Genomic DNA, 27,042 nt, shown 5'->3' on the forward strand with positions numbered 1-27,042 from the left:
AAATTGCATGTTAGAATGCAGTTTCCACATTGGGATTTTTTCCCCCTTTAAATCAAAATAAGTATGGGTTTTCAAGTTATATTCAAAGTGAAGCAATGTGCCCCTGATAAAACAAAGCAAAGGCACTTAGCATGTGTTCTCCTAGTTAAGATTCCCTCTCAGCAGTAAAACAATGTTTCTGAGTGTCTGCCGGAAAACAAGTGGAAGGTCAAGAACACGAACAATACATGTTGATTCCAATTATGTGTAAAGCATTGAACAAGATGCGCTAATGATGGCGTTGTCGGTAGAAAAAAGGTGTTTATGTGCTACTCTCCCAAAGCCCGTGGAACGGTTTATTAAGCAAAGGCTTTATTTCCATAAAGGCTGATAAGACTTCAAATGATTCGCTGAAAAACAGTCCTGGCATCAGCACAGCAAAGCAGTGTGTGTATTTATCTCTCCCGACGCTGGGAGACAATCAAGACAAAGATGATAGCACATTTTGAAATGCAGCACAGAGGCATAATGAGATTGCAGCTACTTCAGGAACAAAACCAGACAAAATGCTTTTTTCATAAATGGATCCTTGTTTTATTCACTCACACCAAAAAAGGCCATCGTTTTCAATTAATGAAGCAGGGAATTGAGTCCGAGGTCCTGCGGGATATGGATTAACCATGATGGCTTGAGGGCCCAATCTCACACTGAGTCTGCGGTGCCGGCCGCATGGAGAAATTTCTCATTCAGGGCCTCGGCCAGCCCCCTCCTACCTCCAGCTCCTCATCCATCCATTCCTCATCCTAAGGTGAGTTGCTTCAGTGCAGACCGCTATTAGTGGTGGGGGGAGATAAAACTGTAAGTGTTGCTCCCAATTAGTGCATCAGTGACCGCTCTGTGGTCTCCTCCACAGCGAGGCCTGCTAGGAGAATGGGAGGGAGGAGGGGCCGCACAGAGTGAGAGATTGGAGAGAGGATGACAGGAAAGGAGACAGGACGGTATGGAGGGGATGGCGTTGGAAGAGAATAAAAAGGGAGAGGGTTATAGAGGTAGGCAGATAAAGGGAGGAAAGAGATGAAACAGAGAGAGTCCTGGTATAAACTGAAAACGAGGGAGGAGGAGGGATGGAGCAAGTAAAAAATGGCTTAAGCATTCATTTTGAGTGGCGAGACAGGTCCTATTAACATTTAACAGCGTTTGCGCAACTTGGTGTGGAGGTTAGGATGCAAATGAGGAGGAATTAAAACCGGCCAGAGGTTTGTCATTGATGGATTGCAGTCTGGCGGTACTCAACACTTCCTAGTGTCCATCACAGACGATTACTGTATAATTAAACCTTATTTCTGGACTCTCCGACGCATAATTACTTGTGTGGGAATGTAACCATCATCTAAAAGCTCCAGCAAAATGCTTTAGCATTTAGTCTGGCAGGCTGCAGTCATTTCACAGACCAGTGACAGATAGAGCCATCTGACGATCGGCAAAAGAACAGTCACTTTTAATAAGAGGCGGGAAAAAAATATTAGGCGACAGTATGCTGATTATAGGAAAATTAGGCTTTCAAGTGGTAAAGTCCTTTGTGTTATTTGCATAATTTATTCCAGCTTTCCCCCCTTTTTCAACCACCTCTGGTTTTTTTTTGCGAGCTGTGAGCAATTTCCTCTCATATTTGAATAGATTGCACATTTAAGACTACTTAAGGAAAATGATCACTTAGCATATTTTAATTGTCGTGCGGGGAGTGAGCGGAGGTGTGAGGCATATCCTATAGAATGAAGTCCCCGCTAAGTGAAGAGTACACAGCAATGTTGTGGCAGATAACCTTTAAGTTCACACACACATGCACCCACACACATACACTGCAAAACGAATCTCCGTCCTAACAAGTCATTTAGTCTCATATTAAGTGTTAAATTCTTACTTTTCTTCAAAATACAAAAAAAAATCTGCCATCTGGGATGAGATAATCCCACTTGTTTCCACTTGTTTATACTTGTACCCCGAAAAAAACAACAACCCTGAAACAAGTGATTTTGAGCACTGAATATAAGACTACATGACTTGTTGAAGTGGAGATTTTTTGCACACAGCTCTGCCTTTGAAATTGGCAAGAATTTGGCTTCAAATCCTCAAATTACATAAAAAGTTGCATAAAAAAAAACGTGACAAACTGTACCGCTTTTTCAGAAAAACTACCACAACATGCACTTTTCAGAGGAACAGTGGCAAAGTGTGTTGACTTGGCCTCACCAGACTTCCAAGTGCTGAGCCGGAAGCTCTTTGATGTAGCTGGAAACTGAGTTGGTGGTGGGGCTCCGGCTTGATTCACAGTGCAGCGCCCCGTTTTAAGTGAAAACTTGCGGGTGAGTTTGTCGATAATTTCCCGCGGTGTCACGCCCCCTGCTGAGCCGAGCCAACAGCAACCGCAACTTTGTGGACTCGAGTTACTTGCCAGGCAGTTTGGTGGTGCCGCTCCAGCACAGATTGGACAAAAATGATAAAATTTTTTATTTTTTTTTTCCCAAGTTCTATAGGCCAAAAATCTCTGGAAACATTGTTTAGAAGTTTCAAACGGCGGAATAATTGCTGTACAAAGAAAGCATGTGCCATAGAGCGTTCCTGATCACACATCATGGATATAATATGTTATAGACAAGAATACAAAAGAAACAGCAAACCCCCCCACACACACCCCACCCCCCCTCGGGGCACTATAACCTCTTGTGAAGTGTTTGAGTTTTCACAGATAATTATACAGAGGCTATACAGCAGCTTCCCACGCCTCACCAGCAGCCATATAATGATACCTTGGAAAAGTAGTGGGCAAAAGCACATAATTTTCATTAAGAGTACTCGCATAATCCAAATTCTTTGTGATAGAGAAAGATAATTAATGCTTTAATGTTTTGGTCTTGCCACTCTTACCACAGCAAGAGAAATGAATTGTTACATTTTAATGAGAGGAGCGACGGCGCTGCTTTCCTTTGCAACATGGATGATTTTATAATTGCACACAAGGGTGACTAACTCAAGCCTCATTAAGGCGATTTTTCAGCTGAGCTATATTTTTAGCAGGACAATGCATTCATTTTCCATTTTTATTGATAAATAAACTCTATTATTAATCTGTTTTTTTTTTTTTTTTTTTATGCATCCCTCAGAGCCTAAATTTGAACGGCATAAAAACAAAACACACAAGATGTAATCTCCCAAGAAAACGTCTTTAATGAATTGTTTGTTGCTGCTTGTACCTCAGATTACATGAAAATACATTTAAGTTGACTGCAAGTATGGCAACATATTCACACATATAAACAAGTGGTGCATTTGTATTGTATGTATAGGTATGTACAACAGAAACACGTTACACTCTGTTTTAAGTTTGTGCAAGTGTGTTATATATACTAACAATTTATAAAATTCAACACACTAAATCAAAAAAAAGAAAGGAAAAAAAAGAAAAAAAAAGGAGTGTGCCCACATATATACACATTCACACACGCACAACCACAGTAGTTCACAAAAGATTAAAGCAAATGTATTGGATTATACATTTCCAGGGCACCTTTAGGTTCACCCAGACTGTCCACTGTTCCCTCCTCACAAACACGCGAGCTTGTGAGTGTGTTCCAGACGTCGCTCGGTCGGCGTATCAGGTGTGTGTTTTCATTTTGCCTAGGTCAGATCTGACACACAGTGACAGACGCACACACACACACACACACACACACACATACACACACATACGCACACACAAACACACACACTAGGCTATGCCGCAGCCTGCGGTTGCACCATCAGCTAAATGTTTAAGTACAGTCATGTGAGGTAGACTGCGCAAACTTCATGGTGTCATTCTCTCCTCTGCGTTTGTTCAATGCATTTTTTTTTTTCCCACAAAAGTCTGACATTCAGAAAGACAGAAAATCAAATACTACGTGTGTTTTGTAGCCATGAGGTAGAAATGCTTTAAAGAAGAACTCTTGGGTCCAAAAACTCAATGGACATTTAAAGAAAGATGTAAAAAAAAACAGAACAAAACAAAACAAAACAAAACAAACAAGGAAAAAAAAAAAACGGTACTGTTAAACACCATGTTGAAATAGAGGAGGGAATAAAAAGGACGACCATGAAAGACGTTACAAACAAGCGTAGCATTGACCGGTATGCTTCAAGTCATTTGTTCGGCTGTGGAGAACGGGAGAGAATGACTGTGCTGTTGTTGTGTGCTCTGAAGTGCATTAGTAGGTTTTCTGTCTAAAGGGACTCTCTCTCCAGAGGATTTGCTGACAGAAGGAATTCTGGTACAGATTGTTTTGAGGGTGGTTTTCTGACGGACCACTCTGCTTTCCCCTTGTGCTGCCGCCACACTGCCTGGCTGTCTTGCCATCAATTTTGCTGATGCTCAGCACAACTTTTTTTTTTTCCCAAATCAGGTACTGCACTGATGGTGCCTATACCGTTTTAATGTAGAGACAGAGATATCGACACAGAGTAGGCATGTACATAAGTGTAGTTCCTACTTTGATATAATACTATGGGAAATTAGAAAACCAAGACATAAAAGAAGAGATACAAAACTGCAAAATAATACTTACTATACCATAAAATAAAGACGTTGAGTATGATATCTCTCATCTGACATAGTCTATGGTCGGTGGAGCGGCTAATTGAAGTTTCATTCAGGATAAATACCAGACATATCAAAACAAAGCAAGCACTGGTGATGGCATTGAGACGTTTCAAACCAGCGACAAAAGATTACACACAAAAATGCTTTAGTGCACATACAATAAACTATCTTAAGTATTTCCGTGCCACAATTGCAACAGCAAGAGCCTCTCACACAGTGACAAGGAAGAAGGTACAAAAATACATTCAAATGCAATACAATGGGCAACAGATAACCTTAAGAGAGATGAAGAACTTTTAAGATTAGTTCCATAATCCTCCACTCATGGTACAAAGCTTTTCAGTGAACTGAAGTATGTATCCAAATGCACTTAGATCCTGTGCTTCAAATTGTCCAATTTGTAAATGCAGTAGACAGGATTGACAATACCCAGGCAGAAAAGCAAAAATGTCCCGTTTGAGCAGGATTGGTTTTACTGAGGGTCTTTTTATCTGCGTTATTCCAGAGGACCAGTTGCACAGAATGAAGCATCTTTAATCACATTTCTGTTTGTAGCTCAGATATAATATGGCATGATTTATTTTTTTGCTTGCTGTGTATTTGCACTTTGATAATGTCCTGGCCATCAAAACCAAATTGTTTAACACCAGACGTGTCAATTTGAACCAAGTTGCTATGATCAGGTGACATCTGATTTTGCCTGAAAACAATAATTCACTCCCCATATTTTACTTCCCAGACTTAAATATTATGGACATGCAAGATATATACTGGATTAAAATCACAGATGCCCCTGGCAGTAATTACAATTGCAGGAAACCAGAGCAATTACAATTGCAGAGCCCCCCCCCCCTCCCTCAGTAAAACCAGTTTAGTTCAAATGGGGCTAATGAGTGTTGAGTAATTACAGGGCAAAATTCCACACTGCAATATCTATGCTCTGATAACCATCAAATCCAAGTTTCAAACTAGAAGGAAATCTGGAATTAGGTCCCTTAATGCTCGTGTTGACTGTGGTGAAGACAGCTTAAACTGACTAGATGAGCTGCTCATCCTGTGAGGATTTCGGATGATCATGTTACCAAATACAGCGTCTCAGGCTGAAACCAACTGAGGCAAACTAGACCAGAGGACACAAACGACATGAAGTAAAACATTTAAGTTTTTAAGACCCGCACAAAGAGGTACAGTAAATTGTCTTTGATATTATTGTGATTTAACTTATTTGGAGGTGTTTTTTAGCATCAAGTGCATCCATGGCAGAGAACATGGCTTCCTTCGAGAGCATTATAATGACAAATGAGCCACTACTCTGCGCAGAAGTTAGCTGACGAACTGATGGAGCCTCCATGCAGCCTACCCATATAGCCTAGATTGCATGATATAAACGCTGCTGATTATGGTGGTTTTTATAAATATACAACTCATGAATCCCGCCACACCCCCATCCCAACACCTATCCTTATCTTAAACCCCCAAAAAACAAAGCTGGGCAACACGTTTTTTTGAATTTTTGAAGAGCAATGGAAATAAGCTTCAGAATTCGTCAAGTAGAAACAGGCAACTAAAGCACCTGCTGAGAAAAAAAGAAAATTAAAAAGAAACAATGTGTTTATTCTCACTATTGATTTTGTTCCATCATTCCAGAGCATATCTGGTACATTCATTGTCACCTCTTTGCTATTTACCCTAGCCAGTTGAGGTAAACCTAACACTGCTTAGCTAGACATAAATTGCCAAACCGCCTTAAATTCTCCTCTCAGATCGTAGTGCTTTTCGTCAAGATATCTTGAGGTACTGTACAATTCACAAACGCTTTCCTGAGTTTTGTTTGTTACGTTTGTTTGTTTGTTTGTTTGTTTTGCAGACAGAGGATCAGAAGAGATGAGTGTGAGTCAGGGCCCAGACTACTGCCGCCCTGATGGATTACCGCTCTTAGTGAGACAATAAAGAATGACTGACCACCTCCAATGGCGACTGTCAATCTCCGTTTTTCAGACTCACCGCTGAAGTTTTAAAGCTCTTAATAATCATCAGCTCATGCCATGAATGTAGACTGTGAGGCAAATAAACATTAAAAAAGAAAATCAGAAAGCACCACTTCAGGCACTTGGATAGCCAACTAAATCTCAGGAACAAGAACATAACGGTATATACACAGACACTGGGGCGTCTCTTCTGAAGCCAACCTGCTCGCAATGTGTAAACAATGCCTGGCTTTCCGGAGCATCAAGCATTCAAATTAAAACTCTGCTTGTTAACTGCAAAACTGCCAGTTATCTTATCAAACCAGGTCTCTCAGTGCGTCTAAACCCTGCTTGTGAGAACTCAGTGGGCTTGCATTGGCCTTTTGTGTGCCTTTCCCTCCAGCACAATACTTCTGCCCTGAGGGGAGGAATTGTGGGTGCCTCTTTTTCTCAAGGGCGGAATCTATCTCTTCACTGGCTGCAGCCGAACATTTTGTTCCACTCAGTGTACGTGTCAATCTCTTTCTGTGATATACTGGCCTGGAATTTACGAAAGAGGCTATCAAAGTCCTGGTAGGTGAGGGGCCTGATCTGTCCCCTGGGCATCATGCCTGACATGTCCATGCCCTGCGTGGAGGAATGCAGCAGACCTACCAGGGCCTCCTGGCAGAGTCTAGCCAGGTCCAGGCCAGAGAAACCCTCCGTACGCTGGACCAGCAGTGCCAGCTCCTCCTCGTTCAGACAGTATTTGTGCTGAGACTGAGCCAGGAGCTGGTTCAAGATCTGGTGTCGGGCCGCGCCACCTGGCAGGGGTACCAGGACCCGCCGGGCAAAGTACCTGCGGAGCCCTTCGTCCATGTCCTGCGGCCTGCTGGTGGAGCAGACCACCAACACTTGGTTGCTCCCATCCTCACCCGGGCCCAGGAGGAGAGAGTCCAACTGGGCAAGCAGCTCACCCTTCAGCCGGTTAACAGGACTCTCTTCACTGAGGTGGGCTGACAGCAGCATGTCCACTTCGCTAATGAACAACACAGAGGGCTGCCGGCAGCGTGCCACCAGAAATGATGCTCGTAGAATCTTCTCGCCCTCTGCCAGCCACTTTGTGGCCAGCGTGGAGCCACTGAGCTGGAGGAATGGTGCCCCTAGCTGGCTGGCCAGGCAGCGTCCAAGCAACGTCCTGCCACTGCCCCTGGGGCCAAACAGCAGCACACAGCGTGGGGCTGGTCCCAGACTACTAAACATGTCTGGGCGCAGCATGGGCCACAGCACCTCCTCTTTCAGGGTAGCCTTGGCCAGTTCCAGACCTGCAATGTCACTCCAATCCACCGGGGGGCCCTGCTGGAGGATCTCAGAGGTAACCATGTCCAGGAGGTGAGGGTCGCTGCTTTTTAGCTGCTCCTCAGCAGGCCGGGAGGAGGACGAAGAAGAGGAGGAAGTAGGCCCTGGTGCAGAGTGGGAGAGGTGAAGGCGGTGGTCATCAGCGCCCTGCTCAGTCAGAGAAGGAGAGGTGAAGCTGGCAAGGGAGTCTGCTGAGCGGGAGCCCCCCAGAGTGGAGGAGACATAGGATGGTGGGGTGAGTGGCCCACCTGATGCCTGGCTGCTGTACTTCCTCTGCTGCTGCTGCTCTGAGGGCATGGTGGACTGCTTCTGAGGATTAAAGGGTAAAGATGACTTTTCCGCGCTCCTGTCAAATCCACCACCACCTCCTCCACTGCTGGAGCCCCCGTTTGAACCGTTGCCGTCTGCTACCCTGTACATGGGGCTTTCAGCCGAGCTCCGAGCCTGGCCATAGCCAAAATTACCATAAGTGGAGTCTATCTCTCCTTGGCCTGTCATGTAGAAGGCTTTCCTCTTCAGCGAGTTGGAGGAGCTACTGTTGAGGGGGGTGGGGGCAATTGGGGTCAGGTTGTGGCTCTGGTATGGGTATCCGGGTAAAGCAGAAGAAGGGGGAAGGGGTGTAGGTGCAGCGATGCCTGAGGGGAGGTAGGAGGAAGGAGGGGGTGCTCCCCCAGGGCTGTATCCGGGACCCACTGAGCTCTGAGCTGGGTAGCCTGCTGGGGGGTAATTATAACTAGATAGGTTGGGGGAGCCTCCGTTGTAAGCTGGGACCAAAGTGGGGTGGGAGGGCGGCGGAGGTGGGGGTTGCAGGAGCCCGGAGCTGTGCAGTGGGGAGGGCAGCGCCGGGGTAGGGGCAGCCTGGGAGCTGTAACTACTGTGCAGGTAAGAGCCACTGTAAGCCGGGCCGTATTCCTGAGAGGGCATGGAGGACGAGTGGAGGGCGGTGGCCGTGTGGCTCCCACAGCTGCTGCTGGAGTAGCTGGGCTCGCTCAGGGTGCTGGAAGCGAGGCCCGGGGAGCTGCACATACCAGACACCACCTCGGAAGCTGCTGCCACCCCTCCCTTCCTGACCGAAACCCCCTCGGGGATGCAGCTCATGGGGTAGACCCCGTCCTGCCAGGGCTCTGATTCACCTTTGCGTCCGTTCATCACGCCGGGGACGCCAGGAGCCTCAGAGTAGGAGCCTGGCATCTCCAGGATGCCAGAGTACTTCTCGGCGTACTTCTTGAGAAGGTTGGAGGCGGTGAGGGCCGAGATATCGTCGTTGGCCCAGGCATACTGGTAGGTGGCAGAGCGCTGCAGGTGGCCCGGTACGGCTCTGTAGGCCTCGGCCTTGTGGGCCGGTGAGCGCGTGGTGGAGGAGATGTCAAAATGCTGTTCGGCCCACTGGCTGTGCTCGGGGGTCCACTGCATCTTTAAGCCTGAAGGAGAAACAGAGACACACACAAACTGTAATGTCAATGTTTAGCAAAGATAAATGATTTCCTAGGGCAAGGGTTTTTAAACCTTTTTGTGTTCCGGACCCCCAAGTTGACTTTTATAAAGCCGTGGACCCCCATTTGAGGTGATTTTGCCCTTGCTACCCTGATATGAAAAGGTAATTAGGTTTGGGTACAGTTCTAAATTGTTTAGATGTCATACATGAACACTGACAACTGTTTTTTTTAATCATAATTTAAATGAAATGAAATTAAACTATTCCCCAGGATACCCTGTAAGCCCCTCAAGAACCCCTTTGAAAGCCACTCCCCTAGAAGAGAAGGTGCTCATTTGACAAAAGTGATCACATTTTCTCTATACACATCTGGGTGCTTGTGGGGAGGGTGGGGGTGGCATAGCTAACATTTGGTTATTCTGAGAGATGCTGTTAATGCATACCACTGCAATACAAAAGAGACGTTTCAATTTTTTGGTTCCACAACCATCAAAAAATGTAGTGTTTAGACAGGGATCCTTAAGTGCTGGATGTGCATGAACCTATCTGGTGGTAGTGCTTTTCCTGTTTTGTTGCTTTGCTTCTATACCATAAGAGGGTTTTATGTTCTGCTACACATGAATTGTAAATTTGTACAGAGCGTAAGATGGACAGTGTCTGTCGGCAGGCATAGTGCGGTACGTCGGGATGCTGGGATGGCTGGTTACGGCAGCCTAATGCACCCTGGCCAGACCAATAAGACAGAGGCATGGAGGGTCACTCTATAATCCCCAGCTCATCTGAGGCGGCTGGAGATGGGTTTGAAAATGTGCCTCGCCGAGTACCACAAAGCAACACACACACACACACACACACACACACACACGCACACACACGCTCGCACGCACATCCACCCCCCTCTGTTCATGGTGCTTTCATCGAATACACACACAGAACTATGCTCAGACACAAGCATTCAGAAACACTGTAGCACACGCACAAATCCATCCCTGGACTCAAGCATGCGCGCTCACACACACACACACACACACACGCGCGCAGGCACACACACTCTCACATCCACTGACCCAGACGGACACACACAGGCACGCACACAGGAGCTGTAGCCGACTATGAATTACAACACATTGTGTCTCAAGCTTAGTTCCTGTCTGCACAGCTCCACCTTGACCTCCTCTCTCTCTTCCGTTCTCTTTACCTTTCTGTCTGCCTCTCTTTCTCATGCCTCCCCGCCGCTTTGTCTTCCCTCTCAGTCTTTCCCTTTCCTTTTTTCTCCTCCCATTTTCCACCTTCCCTCCCCGCTAAATCATTCTTTCTCCTCACCTCCTTTTATTCTCACTCCATCTCTTTCAATATATCTTTTTTATTCTCTTTCTCTTTTTCTCCTCCTGCGGCCACCCCTCCTCTTATTTACTCCCTCTCCATTGCTTGCCTCGCCACCCCCTCCTCCTCCCTCCTTCCTCGCTCCATCTCATCTCAGACACACACTCACCTGGCTCTCCCCTTTATTGCCTCAGGAGGCTGGAGAGCCACTGTTTCCTTTAATCCCAGCCAATGCCATCTGCAAACACTGACAGTCACACAGCGACTCCATCGTTGTCTCACTATCAAAGCCGTGGCGCTATCAAAGGCTGGACGGGGCGTAATCACAGCAGCCGCACGGCAGATTGAACCTTGTTTGATTTGACTTAGTGCAGACAAATAAAGGATAATATCGGTGTCATTTAGGCTGCTTCCTCCGACTTATTGACTGGCGGCAGTTGCATGTAGAGATCCACGGTTGGGGGCCTGGTGAGCAATGCCTGCTTTAGAATTGGTTTATGTGTGTGTTTTTGTATGTGTGCGCGAGTGAAGCAGGCATGCACAATAAAATCCATTCATGGAGGAGCAAAGCCATCCTTCTCCTATCCATTTAAGCTGGTGCAAGAATGGATGCGCACACACACACACACACACACACACACCCACATGCACACACACAAAAGCGCACAGGCAGACAAACACACACACACACGTTCACAGCTCTGTTTTCCGAGGCCCTCTGTTTGTTTGGTAACAGAACGAGGAGGAGGAGGGGGGGATCCCCAGACTCCTATTTCCTCTCTGATTCTCCTCTCCAGCCGTCTCTCGGCAGACGCCAGTGGCTAATTAGCAGAATGGCGATCTGCTAATTGTGTTAATTTACAACGTTTTAGCCGAGGGGAGTCTAGCAGGGGCTGGCAAGCCTGTCACCCTCCCAGCGTACCGACCAGGGAACGCCTCAGACAAAGAGCTGAGCGGAGGAAAGTTTTGTATTAGCTCGGAGGCTCCTTTAATATCGGGAATATATTTAAATTACAGCAAGCAACACCGTAAATAGGGGTGTTTCGAGGAATAAATTGCAAGTGTCAGGAAAACTGAGCAAAATGAGAGGAAATTATGCATTAGGCCACAAACAGGTTTCACATCAGTGTCTATACAGCAGCATGGTTTGTACCATTGCACAAGCATGCTGTAAATATTGTTGTGTTCTCATTTTTATAACAAAATTACCCAATTAAATTCAGTAAAAATGTATCTCTAATGTATTACACATAATGTAATAAAAACAGCACTGAGCACTAGGTGTACTTTATGTGTAAGACAAATTGAATTCAAACACCTATCAGTAATTATTTGCAGAGGGAATTCTATGTAGGTTTTGTGTTCACCAATAATGACTTCTCTAACTACCACGCAGCCACTGATTGATTTCAAACTCAAAGCCAGATCTCATGGAGAAAAGCCTCTCGTGACAAACTCTTTGTCATCTTTTACTTCTTAACCATATTTCACATGATTAGCTTGTGATGAGCAGCATCTCTACACCATCCACAAGAGGATGCAGTTTGTTATTTCATCAATGAGGCACATACAGTACTGTCGAATATTGAGACAGTATAAGAAAATTTGTAATTTTTTAAAAACCCAAGCAGCTTAATACTATGCATGGGTATTTTTTTCTAGGAATTGTGCATGAATAAATCAATTAATAAATATGCACATTAACCAGCTGTTGTGGAAGCATGCAGTAAATCAATAAACAATTTTAGGATGTTCAGGAGTATACTTCTTCTTGGAGTAGTATTCTCAAGCTGCCTCGTTGATACGTTGCCAGAGGCAAAATGCTATCTCGGCGGTGCGCATTCAATCCCTTTTTTCTATACTACTTCTTCTGCTGTACTACACACTATGCAGCTGATAGGTGCAGGAGAGCCAGTATAGAAAGGGGAGGACAAATGGCAAAGGTTGCAGGCCAGCTTTAGCCGAGTCATGAGCACTTCGTACTGTATATATGCCTTCGCCTGCTAATCCACAGAGTGCGTCCAATCCCGGCTCCCCATCGCACTGAGGATCTGCCATCACTGCAGGGGATCTTTTGGTGCTGAACAGTCTCAGAGGGCTGCTGCTGTATGAAACCGCCTCCTCCATGCCTGTGCTGTGGAGGTGAGTCTACGGTGTGTCTCTGCATTCTGCTGTGCTCGCCGTGAAAAAAAAAAAAAAAAAAAAAAAAAGTCCACCTTAACAAGGCACGTACAGCGACGTCAAGGAATCTATGAAAGTCAGAAGTCCTCTGGCAAAGTTGAGTCACTGGCATTGATAAATAACCTCCTGCAGAAATATTATGATTATTTCTGCCATAGGATAGTGCAAATCTTACTTACTGCACCTATACGCCACCATAAAACTGCATTTTTCTTTCTGGGGAAAATATTTACTTTCACTTTATTCTACACATTTCTTGACTCAGCATTGAAAAAAATATCTTTTAGGCTTATATTTAGTGTCAAAGTCTTGCCTTTTTTTGTTATTTGTTTTGTTTTTTTAAACCTAGCGCAAAAATCTGCCAGTAGGATGAGTTGTATCACTTGTTTCTGATGCTAATCAAGATGTTTCCATTATTTTCTTGATTCAAATGTCATTTTCTTGATCCTGGTGGGCTGATCTGCCTTATTCTGCCTTGTCTCAACATATTTATTCCTGTTCCCAGAAAGAAATCCTCAGACTATACTGGAAATAACAGGGATTATTTCATCTCACTGGCAGATTTCGTTAATTTGTTTGAAGAAAAATGAGGTTTTTAACCTGAGACCGAATAACTCATGAGAAATCTTTTTGCTGTGTGTCAAGCAGGTAGCCAAGTCTGTATCTAGATCTTGAAAAGGCTGACGTCTTGTTTCGAGGCAATTATCAGTTGATTTAAGAAAATTCTTGAAACCGTCTGAGTTGCAGTGGAAACAACTGAAATGAAAAGATGACTTCAGATGGATGTTTTTTTTTTTGCACCACTGTGATGAATTGGCCTGCTCGGGCTTCATTTTGAGCACCGCTCTCCGGTTCAGGTTTTTCAATGCAGACAAGCGTACAGAGAAATAGATGGAGAGCAAAATAAAGGGAGAAAAGGGAGCAGTGAAGACTGCGAGAAGAAGGAAGTTCTGAAGGGAGAGAGAGAGAGAGAAATCGAGCGAGAGACTAATTGAGAAATGGAGAAAAAAAAAGTCAGGGAAGAGAACAGAAAAATAACGAAAGACTGGACAAACTAGCATTAAACAAATAAAACAGGCCATCTGAATTATACATACATGCGGCATACACAGACGCCATGCACACAGCACTCAATCAGACTCTGATATGTCCTCCATTTAAAGAAACATGAATCTTTCTAATTCCATCATTAATAAAGATAACATATATAAAAGACTGTGTCAGAGCTTTCATCTCCTCTATAATGAGGTTAATACAGAGACGCAGTGATTACCCCAGCGATGCAAATGAAGGCCAAATGATAACTTGCACTATTTAAATAAGGTAATAGCGATTACTCTACGTTATTCAAATGAGGGCAGACGCTTTGAACTGAGCGCTTTGAACTTGCTGCTCCTTCTCCAAAACATATGGAGGGAGATGGAGCGGGATTGACTTTGGTATCATTCATCGTGTATCCTCTAATTCAATGTGATGTAAACCAAGGGCAATGAGCGAACCAAAGTCGCTTTAAGATGTGGTGGAGCGGGATCAGAAAGGTGTGTGTGCGTGTGTGTGTGTGTGAAGAGGGAGTGGGGGGGGGGGGTTTGTCTATTCATGTATGTGAAGTAAAGGCAACATTTTCCAAGGTGGCTCGACTACCTGCCCTCTCTGCAAAATGCAAACAGGCTGCCCACACATATCCAATTCAAGGACTTTTCATTGACTCTCAAGGTCTTGTTTGGCGAAATACAGGGACTCAGATTGGCATGTTTTTGGACCAAGACCCGCCGCTGATCAAATTTAGCCGCAAAAGCAGGACTTTTAATTATTTTTCTGTGCTCATGATCTTGTCTCATCAAGATAATACAAAGATATCAGTCATCACCACAAAAATGTTCATTGTAAGAGGTAATTTTGTTTCACATTCAGTGTTAAAATCTTGATTTTTTTCCCTTTTAGTGAAGTGAAAAAATCTGCCAGTGTGATGTGATAATCCCACTTGTTTCCTATGCTGTTTTTCATGTATAAATATGTTGAGAAAAGGCAGAATAAGGCAGGTCAGCCAACTAGGATCACAAATATGACACTTGATTCAATAAAATTCTGGAAAAAAGTTTATTAGCATTGGAGAAAAGTGGGATTATCTCATTGCATTGGCATACAATAAATGGAGAAAGGTGAAGCATACTGATGTATTTGAAGGTAATATTTTAATCATAGTAGTAGTAGTAGCAGTAGTAGTCATAGTAGTAATATCTGAAGGTCATCCATTTATTTCCAAAACTTTAATTTAATTTCCCTCAAATCCACAAACTTTCTCAGCTGTTCAAGGCCTGTGGGAAAACCATGTATGGAAGCAGACAACATTTGCACTGTCTTGCCAACACGACTGCGGTAATGTGCATGCGTGTGCACGCATCAAAGTAGGGAAAAAAAAAAAACAAACAAAAAAAAAAACAGAAGAAGCAATAGATGTGAATGTGTTGCAGGGAGAGAGAGAGAGAGGGAGAGAAAGAGAGAGAGATCGTGCACTCAGCTGAAACAACATCCAACGGAAATCTTCTCCACCTTCTAAAGCGTTAAGACTGCCAGTGCCTCTTTTTTTCCTCTCTCCCTCTCTCTCTCCTCTTCTCCAGGCTCCACCATAGAGAAGCCTAATCATTCTCATTACACTCGGCGTCCATCTGCATCAACAGAGCTGCCTATTACTGTGCATGTGTGTATGTGCAGTAAACAGCTCTTTAGAGAGAGCTAATGAGCTCTTTTAAGTCTGTCCGCTGTGTGATTCCGCAAGCGGGGTGTCAGAGCAAACTACCCATTTTAGTAACGTCATAATTAAGCTCTCTCCCTCTCTCTCTCTCTCTGTGTGTGTGTGTGTGTGTGGTGTAAAGACGGGCAGCACACATGTAAATGCAAACATGCCCACACACCCACCACACACACACGCCCACATAGCATGCACGAACTGAGACAAGATGAACAAATGTGTGTGTGCTCTTTTCTCTCTCTCTCTCGCATAAGCAGACACGGGAGACCTTGAAAAACAAACTCTCACATGATATTTGAGGGAGGGGAAAAAAATTATATGTCTTTTTCAGATATCGCCGGTTGAATGTGAGAGAGGCTGGACAAGGAGAGGAAGCTGCTTGACAAGCGATAACTTCATCAAGGAGACCTGTTCTTTTTTTTTAATATTCCCCAGGGGAAATCTCACCAGCCAGTTATTCAAATCCTTACCAAATACACCAGAGGGCATCTTTTAACCTCTAAATCACTGCATGTGTGCATGTGTGTGTGTGTGTGTGTGTGTGTGTGTGTGTGAAAGAAAGGGGGATCCACACAGACCATGTTGTGCACTGCAAGAAGTCTCCATGTTAACAAGTCATTTAGCTTCATAACCAGTTTAAAAAAAAATGTTTTTTCTTAAAACAAGAGAAAAAATCTGCCACTGGGATAAGATAATCCCATTTGTTACTAAGGCAAATTCAGGATTTTTTCTGGGAACAAGTATAAATGTCTTCTAAAAAAGACAGAATAAGACAGATCAGCCCGTTGGCATCAAGAAAATGACACATTCAAGAAAAAATGACTTTGCATTGGAAACAAGGGGGATTGTCTCATCCCACTAGCAGTTTTTTAAAACATTAAAAAAAAAAAACTGAGGATGAGACTAAATTTGTTTCAATTGAGACTTTTGCAGTGGACTATTTTATGTGTGTACTGTACGTCCACGTGCGTGTGTGTGTGTGTGCTTGACAACCTCAGGACCACCTTGTTAATGAGTCCAGTACACTGTGACTAAGCCACAGGCTATGCTGTATTGGCACGCAACCTACAGTAGAGAGTCAAATAATGTGATTAAGTCCTCCAAAAGGCAATTAATTATGAAATTAGTCATGAGCTGGTGTCACACACCGCAATCAAAAATCTTTCCCGGTGTTGATGAATTGGCTGAACTTCTCTGTGCGGTCCACTCCTTAGCAACAATGGCGATTATTTCCGAAACAAAAGGACTCGGAAATGAAAAACTCATTTTCAAAAGATCAAAACGTTCGCACCACTCGTTCCACTAGAAGAATGAATTAGCTGAAAGAGAATGAAATTAATAATAATAATAAAAAAAAAAAAAAAGAAGCCAAATGAGACCCCCAAATGAAATTATAACCCGGGATGAACAAAAATTCCTCTGCCACCCCCGGTGACGAGACAACAAACTCTCGTCTTTCCTCTGAAAATAACCAAGAAGCCCAAATCCGCGTCTTTGAAGCTCCTGCGATTCAAGCTCAGCCACAGCTTACCATTACAACGGCGGGTCTGTCGGAAAGCGACGACAATAACAACAATAACAACAACAACAACAACAGATAAGGGAGTAAACAGAGCGAGTTCAAAGTCTAGACAGCGGGCGAGCAGTGACCGGGAGAGATGAGCTGTCACTAACTCAAAGACAGTGAGGAGGGAAAAAGATTTGCTGGAAAGATGACAGCTCTGAGACTGAAATTTAAGCTTAGAGCAGCCGTATAAGGATATTTGACAAATGACAGCGGCTTTAAAAAAAAAAAAAAAATTAATATTCATTGTAATCAGTGATCTCTGACCCCGTGACTAAGTTTTCACAGCCTCGACCATCGGGCTTTGAAATCAGCGCGATATCTTTGTAGAGGCTCCTCAAATATTAGGATATGATCTGAGGAGCAGATTTAACAACAGCAATCTGGTTTACACTGCAAAAAAAAAAAAAAAAGAAAAGCCATTTAGGGCTAATATTTACTCTTAAAAATCCTGTTTCTCTGGGAACAAGGCGTAAAAAAAATCTTCCAGTGGGATAAGGGATGAGATAATCCTTGTTTCTGGTGCAGTTTCACTCGCTTTTTTTTTTTTTTTTCAGGGAACAAGAATAAATATGTTGGAACAAGGCAGAATAAGGCAGATCAGAGAGAATATTCTGGAGGCAAGTGGGATTATCTCATTCCACTTGTGGACTTTTTGCACTGTTTGAAGAAAAACAAGATTTTGACGCTGAACACGAGTCTAAATGACTTGTTAAAATTGAGATTTTTTTGCACTATAGCATATAAATATTGAGGCTTATCATACTGAGGTGTGATCCCCGGAGTGTGTTTAACAGTGACTCCGACTCAACAAAATTTTACTTGCAGAAATCAAAAGGAACCACTGTAAATCCCTAACTAAATTCCAGAGGCATATCATATTGTCTCTGCCTCTGCCTGCCTGGGCTGTATCAGATCTTTCTTAGAGCTGTATAAATTGACACTGTCTAAATTTCCTTTTACTAGACCGACTATTGAATGGGTGGGTTAAATGGGTAGGGCGCAGTTAAACAAATGCTCCGGATCAAGGAAATTGTGCGTGGCTTCTTTTGTCATTCAGAGAGGAAATTGAGAGATATTCTGCGGGGGCCTGGAGCCGCTAACGCATGGCATTCATCTATAATGCACTCGGCCTGTCCGTCAGCTACTCCATTTCCTGTGACTAGCGCAGCGTGCCTAATCACCCGGCGCTACGCGGGGTTCCTTCCTCAAAGACAGCCTCACACACACACACTCTCTCTCACACACACACACAGAGACGCCGGCACGCACACAAAAAGCGAGACAGGCACGTAAACACACACGCATGCAGAAAGACGCGAGGCCTGCTGAGGCAAACATCAGATTATTCTTATCTGGCGAACAAAACATCTGTAAAGATTCTCAGCACCAGTGTGCTCCAACAGAATCCTGACCCCCACCCGGTCGCTACATCCCCTCTTGCATCGGTTGGCACAAAATCCTTCTCCTGCAGACTGTGGGCAATAAATAGATTCACTATCAGGTGCAGATCGCCACTGAGGGACACATCGACTTGGGCTTCGCTCGATGCATGTCTGTCAGTGGACTCAGATTACTTCTCAGTGGTAACGAGCAATGCAATCCTTCCAGAATAATGCTGCTGCCCGGAGTTTCCTGTCAGTCTGTGTCAAAATTTGCCGGCGCAACTGGGGAAACAAGTCGAAAAAAGTGAAAATCCAACAGCCTCTCATCCAGACAATGTGCCGGTAACAGAAAAAAGGGCAATGGAGTAAAGGCTGATATAAATGATATGAGGTTATTTTCCAAATGTGCCGGCATCAAGCTGTTTCATCCCTTATTTAGAGATGAAAAGAAAAAATAAATCTACCAGTGGGATGAGATAATCCCACGTGTTTCCAATGCAGTTTCACTTGTCTCAAAAGTTTTTTTAGTGGAACAAGCTGAAATATGCTGAGACAAGGCAGAATAAGGCAGACAAGTATCAAAAAAATGACACATAATTCAAGAAAATCCGGCAAACGAGCTGATTAACAGAATTTTTGTCACTTGTTTTAAAAAAGGAAAAAAGATTTGAACACATTTTAACATCTGATGAAGCGACTTGATTTTTTGCAGTGAGGAGTCTTGTGTTACATTTTAAAATAATGATGAACAACATACACAATCCATAATGCTTTGGCTTGTTTTTAAGATATGCAAAACCAAAGTACTCTAATAAGTAGGTTAACTTTTGTTGTAAAATGTCATAAGTTACATTACAGCCACATATGAATCAAAAATACACCTCTCCCCAGGATACAATGTTATATGTGTAGTATATAGGAAAATATACAGTATGTGTAACTTATATAGGTGCATACACAAAACAACATATTGTCCATATATGGTCATATGTACCTGCTCAAATTATGACAGTAAGAGTTGGTGACTCAAAAACCTGGGAGGATGCATGTATTTATTATATAAGTTAGACAAATACTGTATATTCGCGTATGAAAATGTGCCAAATTTGAATATGTTTCATCTATGGGTATTTAACATGGACATATATGACACAGCTCTTCCATTTCTATATTTTGTAATGTACCAAGTTACAATTTAAAGCATGTAACAAAGTAACTAGAAGCAACTCCCCGACACTGATGTCTATTATATCTCTGCAGTTCCAGCCACTGATAATCACTTGCAGACACGTCTGGAGTCTTGTTCAGGTGAAAGAGGGACAACAAAGATGTCAGACATGTAGCCAGCCATGGGTTTACATGCCCATTCCCTCCAAACAGCGCTCAGCTTTTATGTGCCTCTCCCCGAGGTGCAGTCAACAGGATCTTTCAGAGAGCCCCTGGGGTTAACATGGGGCCACACGCTATCAATACTCCTCTGACGCCCAGATCCATACCTGCGAACCACCACCACTTTGTTTACCTGTGTGTTCAGTAATTAAAATAGATTTCTGAGAGGAGGCCTAATCCTTTTAGAAATGACATTGATCCGGCTACTGATGCAAAGAGAGCCGTGGTGCAATTTGTTCGTTTTTTTTTTTTTTTTTTTTTTTTCCCTCCCCTTCTACCCGCTTTACATACAAGCGGTGTTGAGGACGCCCGGGCCCCCCTCGTCCTGCCCGCATCCTCGATGCAAACTTTGGAAAGTCCTCAATGTGAAGGACGTCATTTAGGGCCGGGTGGGGTGGGCGTGGGGGGGTGGGGGGGGGGTTGCATGGGGGATAATAGAGAGGAAGCCTCTAACCTCGTCTAAAGCTGTCTGTCTTCGTAAATAAAATGAGATAATTATTGAGTGAACAACATTATACGCCGACGATGCACTCCCCCCACCCCCCCTCTCTCCTGCCCCTCCCGCTGGCGCAGTTGTAAATCTCAACAAACACGGTGCTTTTGGACATTAAGTGCTCACTAAGCACAGTGGATGCATCATATTTCAAGAGCAGGCGTTGTGTGGGTGAGGAGCTGGGGAAAATGGAGTGTAATGGTTATCCATTATCTTATACGGCACGGCGACGATGATCATTTTCAAGTGACTCATTTCTGGAAGTACCTATCTATTGGCCACTCGGAGAGAAGACTTTGATGGCTAATCCAAAACAACTATTCAGAGGTCATTTACCGCGGCAGCGCTGAGACACTCTGCACAAGAGAACGCTCTAGCCTCCCTCATTATTCAAATACAATCCTCAGGAAGATCCACATCACAAACAGCAGCGCGGCGCAGCAGCCCAGAGTGGGCGATTACCTATACAGCCGCACACTCCGGTCCAGAGAGAAAACATTAACAATGCATCAACAAATGAATATATCACAATCCAAATAAGAGCTTGAAAGCATACAAGAGAGATTTGTCTTGGGAATTAAATAGTAATAGCCGAGCATACTGACATAGCAGCGACAGGAACAGCTTGACAGTCTGTATTGTATTGATACATGCCTTGTCTGAGAGATAGCCTGAGAAAACTTTCATAATATCCAATCATATCATATTATTCTAGTGAGGCGGCTTTATTTTTAGAAGTGTAGGTGTGATGTTTGTTTGTGTGTGGTCTCTGCTCCACATGAATGGTTACTTAACACCATACTGATTTCCCCTCAGCAGTTAGAGAAAAACCAGCCGATGCTCAATGATGCATCACTGTGTTTGTTGCCGCCAGCCTGTGCGTGTTCGTCTGTGTGTGTATGTGTGTGTGTGTGTGTGTGTGTGTGCGTGCATGCATATGTGTGTGTCTTATCATCGCTGGCACGTAGACAGACAGCCCAGGAGTGACTGCCGGAGTGTCACCATCTGTGAATGCATTTATGTCTGTCTGTGCTGTTTGTATGTGTGTGTGTGTGTGTGTGTGTGTGTGTGTGTGTGAGTGTGTGTGTGTGTGTGTGTGTGTGTGTGTGTGTGTGCGTGTGTGGCTGTGTGTGGGTGGGTGGGGTTGGGGAGGGGGCTGTGTGCACTCAGCCAGACAGCGGACTGGACCACAGTTCCATAGTTTGCTAGTTCTAACAACAGCCGGCCAACTATATGCCAAATACTAACTGCACTGCAAAAAAATCCCCAGTCCTAACAAGCCTGTTTAGTCTCACATCTTCATTTTCTTCCGGCGAGGGAAAACTTTTGCCAGCGATACGAGATAATTGCACTTGTTTCCAATGCAGATTTACTTTTGCGGGAATTTCCAAGGGTCAAAAACTCTTGAGACAAGACAAATCACTCCGCCGGTGAAATAAAACCCTGAATATTGTCGAAACAATTATGGAACATTTGCATGGGTAACAAGTGAAGTTATGTAACCATACGAGAAGATTTTTTTTTTTTTTTCAGTTTTTGAAGAAAACATGAGATTTACGGGCAGAATACTAGATTAAATGACTTGTTAGGATGGATTTTTGCAGTGTATGAAAAGCTTGGCGAGCAATTGAGATTAGAGTTCAACAGCAGTTGGTGGAGATTAAAGCCTGCCATGAGCGGTGCATGTGTGTGCATGTATGTCTGTGACTGTGTGTGTGTGTGTGCGTGTGAGTGTGTGTGTGTGTGTGTGTGTGCGCCCGCGCCTGTAGGGTGTGTGTGGATTACTGAAGAGGCCCTGGCTGGGATAACCTCTACCCTCATCCTGTGAATTCACAGGATCCTTTATAGTGCATGTTTGAAGTGTCAAGTCCTGCACGCTTCATATAGATTATAGTGAGATCTGCCAACTCACGCCTTCTCCCACTGTGTCCAACTAAATATGAGATGAAACACCAGTCATGTGAGATGAGTTTTCCAGCTCTCAGATTTTTATTCTTTCAAAAATCCTGCTTAAATATTTCCAATTTAGTGTCTTTCCTGCAATGAAACTGTGGGGCGCGTGGGGTGAAACTTGGAAGAAAAATAACTTCTGGCATTTAAAATATTACATTGATTGGCCTAGCGAGGGTGCTACAATCAAAGGCCAGCTTTTTTTTTTTTTTTTGGGTAACATCTTAGAGAACACCGGTGCAATTTTGAGAAATTTTGAAGAGATAATGTGTTTCGGCGCAGTGCTCTTCATTTGAAACCATGATACTAACTGGCCTGATGGAAGCTAGGGCAAAAAAAAAAAAAAAAAAAAAAAAAAAAAAATCATATTGGAAGTATTTTGACAGATATTTCAATATGATTCACGATGTTAGTGAGAATGCTGACTTTTGCATTGTAATCTTCATTTTTAAAACCTATTAAAATGATGACAAAATGGTTGTTACTGGGCTCTGTACCAAACAAACATGTTTTTGTACAACTGGAGAACACAAGATGTAGACCAGAGCAGCTCTGTAGCACCACAATACTTCATTTTGAATGATATTTTGCAACATATTCTACTTTCATTAAAAAAAAAAAATCCAGCTACTGAAATTTGGATATTGCACTTACTGCATATTGCAAGTTTAATAATATTCAGATTCACTGTTCAGTCCCGGAAGTGCCATAATTAAAAGTCAAAATTTAGTCATAATTCAAACACCACCAGTCCACTTTTCATGAAAGTGGACATGATGGTTCATCTTGTTGCCCAAGGGGAGGCCTGCATCATCTGTAGGACGTGACGTGTTGTTTTATATATCGACATATGGTGATACAGATATATAGTGCCTTACAAAGCAGCTCTATTAGATTTTGTGCTTTAAAGGTTGAAGACCATGGCTAGTATTTAGATTTCATGTTAAAAAAAACTAGCCATTAAATCATTATTGCCATGGAATCATGTGCTGCCCAATTCTCTATCAATACTTGTTTCAGTGCAGCGGAATAATCAAAATAGCCAAGGGTGAGTTTCTCTTTTCTTTTCCCAACCACTCAATGACAAATGACGTGCTTATTGGACTTTTTTGAGTCTCAACACCTCTCATTTTTGCAATTTCAAGGATTGCAACCTCTTTTTTTTTTCCCCCGGTTTTCAAGAGATAGTGGTGACAGACACTTGGAGTGAGAGTGCAAAGGAAGGACACATCACAAAAATGTCACGAAGCATGGATTCAAACTTGAGCGCTGGTGCAACCACGAGCCTCGCCCCGAATGAGTCATCAGGGAGTCAACGGGGTGTCAACTCGCCTCTGTCCGAGCCACATCGGAGTCTGCGGCTGCCAGCGTCGGAGCCAAACCAACACTTGTGAAATTGCCATGCGCAGTGTAACACGGGGAGGTGGTGGTGGTGGGGGGGATGGTGGGGGGGCGGAGAAGCACACGCGTGCAGGCTGCTCTTTAAATCCAGTCTGGCTCGCATTATGCTGGAATTCACACAGGTTGTCTAAACAGTCAAACAGCGGATCAATACGCCCATCGATCCGTGGCATTGAGACTGAACTGGTCGTGTCGAGGGGGCAGAAGATTCTCACTAGAGCTCTCTGCATGCTGCCGACTGGAGGACGCGCGCACACACACACTTAAGAGATTGCTCGGCACACCTGCCTGGAGAGCACACACACACACACACACACACACACACACACATGAATAGCAAGCATGCATACACAGATTGCACAGTTGTGGTGTGCCTGTACATGTAAACCGCAAATATCCATAAACTCACATAGACAGATGGACATGCATGTACTGAGTAATCACACATGCATTTACACACACCTAATGCGCACATATGCAAACACACACACACACATGTGCAGCGGTGTACACACTCTCTTTATCTCTGTCTCTCGCTCACACAAACACACACGAGCTAAAAAAGCCCAGACCTCGCCTGTCTACCCACTCGAACACATTCAGACACACACCGGCAAACTCGGCGCGCAGAATTCTCCGGGACGGCGCATCCTGAACACAAACTACCTCCGCAGCACCACGGCGCTCATCTCATGAGCAGATTCAGGTCCTGTCTGTTCGAGTCAGAGCAGTCTGCCAGCAGTTTGTCTCAAAGTGAGGGCATCCAGTCAGCTTCAGCAGCTGAATATCAAGCCGGCTGCCTCGGCGTCTCCTCGTGCTGAACTGACACAGTCGATAGCTCTGCATTATTCATGGGGACGGTGGGGCCGATGAGATGGCCTCTCGCTCAGGGCTGGATTTCAAGAGTCCCAAACTTTTACAGCGACCGGCGGACGCTTGACACCGCCAACAACTGTTTATTGTCAGCAAAAATGACAACGTGGCACATGAGAAAGGGCACACGACTTTAAAAAAAAAAAAAAGGGAGGCCTGAATTTGAATTTGTAAGCAGGGAGGCAAATTTGCCCGGGCGAACGAATGAGACCGCAGCTTTGACGAGTCGAATTGAAAACAAAACAGCGATTCACAATCTGCAGGGGAAAATGAAATGCATCAATTTTTCTTGCAGACAAATAAATAAAAAAACACGACGGTGTTGTCAGCGTCTCTTGTTTCCTATCAAATCAATAAACACAGATCACAAAGTAAACATGAAAACCTGAATCATGTCTTTGCGCTAATATATAAAAAAAACAAACAAACAAAACAAAACAAATCTTAATTTCAAATGTTACTCATTCGTGTTCGCTGATTTCCATTACACAGACGAAAAACATCAATTAGCTAAACTGCGTTTGTTCAAAAAGAGGGGGGAAAAAAAAGAGAAGAAAAAAAACAGACAGCTATTTGGAGTGAATCAAACAAGACGCAAAGAGAACCAGAGGCAATAACAAAACGTCTAGCTGCTTGATATCAGATCTCGGAGGAGAAATTTGATGGGCACCAATGAGCAGAAGGCATCTCAGGAGAGTTGGACAGAGGAGAGATTTAATGTGATCATAGGGGACGCTCATCTTTCAGGGAACGGGGTAATAATGAGCAATCAATAACGTCCTTAACAGAGTTAGAGCGAGTGGCTGACAGCAGATGTAAGGCTCCGGCTAACAGGCTACGTCTGATCTCACGTTACCAGGCTGGATCTGGCTTTAACACACCCACCCACACACACACACACACACATACATGCAGGCAAGCACCCACACACATGTACGTGCACGCATGGACACGTACATATGGACACACACTGGCATATGGACACACATGCACCAACATATGGACACACACACATGCGCACATTTGCACCTTTGCGCACACGCCTCTCTCTGTCTGCCCTTCTCTCTCTCTTTCACACACACACATACACACACATACACACTCCTCAGGTGACATCCACCAGCATTGTGTCATTGTCTATCGATCAATAGCTGTAATCACGTTCACAGGCAATGAACACAGTGCCGCGCTGTAGGCTGCAGACTGCGAACAGGCCCCATTATAGATCCCATCTGCAATAACTATCACACCCTTACACTCCAAACATCCATAAGAACAGTCCACTAACATCTCGGCTCAAATCCACTGAGGCTGTAACAAAGAGAACAGGAGTCATTTAAATGGCTCCATTCGCCAGTCTGCGTTTTCCCCATCCGCCGTGCCGGACCCGGAGTGAAAAAGAACAAGAGCTCTGTATATTTTGGGGGGTGCGAGGTCACGATGCGAATGCTTATTTCCGTGCCGAGCGACACTGCGCCGCCACAGTGAATTTCACTGGGGATTTTATTCCCGCCTGCGCCCCCCGGGTTCGGTGATTTCGTGACTCGCCGTGGCACCGCTCGCGCCAAAGTGGACAAGGAGCACACCGCGGGGGCGTGTTGATCCAAATCGGGTGGCGTGGTGCAATTTCGGCGTCCAAAACTATCCTTAAACCTCCGCCTCCTCAGACCAACTTTTAGCGCAGACGGAGGTGTTCAGTGTTATTTCCGTGGCTTCAGTTGGCAGAGGCGCACCCACATAGACCTTTCCAAAATCACACAAATCCTGTTATGTAGGCTATGTTATATTAGCCTGTTTCACTTTGATAGAAATTCTCCAAGTAGACATGTTTACTTGCACACCCAAAAAAGTAAATCTTAAGAGCTGATCCTCACCAGTATTTATCCTTATGTGTTCCATGAGGGCGTTCCCTTTTGACTGATTGAATCCCTACACCATCTCCAGCAGACATGCTCATTCTGCAGCTCCTAATTCACGGGATGTGGTGCACATTTTCAAAGCGCTGCATAAATTCACATCATCTAATGTGGTTACCCAGATTAAATCTTGCGAAACTTGCACCAGGCTCTTGCAAAAGCACAAAAACTTATCTGCTGGTTGGCTCTAAATCACCGGGCTGAGTTTCCAAGTCCAGCTTGCAGGTTTATGCGGTACAAATCACCACCAATCATTCTGTGTCCTCATTCAAAAACAATGAATTTCTGCCCTTTTCAGTTTCCAACGGCTCTCCCCCAAGTGACGCCTGAAGCACCGAACTTAAATTTCAGTAGAGAAAGGCCTGTGGCTGAGATAAATCACCAAACAGAATCATGGCCCTAATTCTTTGAGTTTCACTTTGTAGGTGAGAAGAAAAAACTGGTGTAGGTGATTTTGTTTGTGCTT

General features: G+C 44.1%; 1 protein-coding gene across 2 annotated transcripts in view; it reads right to left on the reverse strand.

Annotated features, from left to right (window-relative positions):
* Positions 1-7,021: 7,021 nt before the first annotated feature.
* The window catches only part of LOC115373948 (fidgetin-like), a 35,217-nt gene continuing 15,196 nt past the window's right edge, over positions 7,022-27,042 (reverse strand). The window contains exons 1-2 of one of the 2 annotated variants that reach the window (XM_030072610.1): positions 15,184-15,193; positions 7,022-9,338 (exon numbers count right to left, since the gene is read on the reverse strand). In XM_030072610.1, the coding sequence (XP_029928470.1) occupies positions 7,051-9,330 (2,280 nt within the window). In that variant the 5' untranslated portion in view covers positions 9,331-9,338; positions 15,184-15,193 and the 3' untranslated portion in view covers positions 7,022-7,050. Of the gene's footprint in view, positions 9,339-15,183; positions 15,194-27,042 lie in introns of those variants that run through there. The other variant, XM_030072600.1, reaches the window with a different exon arrangement.

The sequence above is a fragment of the Myripristis murdjan genome, chromosome 2 (genome assembly GCF_902150065.1).
Source record: "Myripristis murdjan chromosome 2, fMyrMur1.1, whole genome shotgun sequence".
Lineage (NCBI taxonomy): Eukaryota > Metazoa > Chordata > Actinopteri > Holocentriformes > Holocentridae > Myripristis > Myripristis murdjan.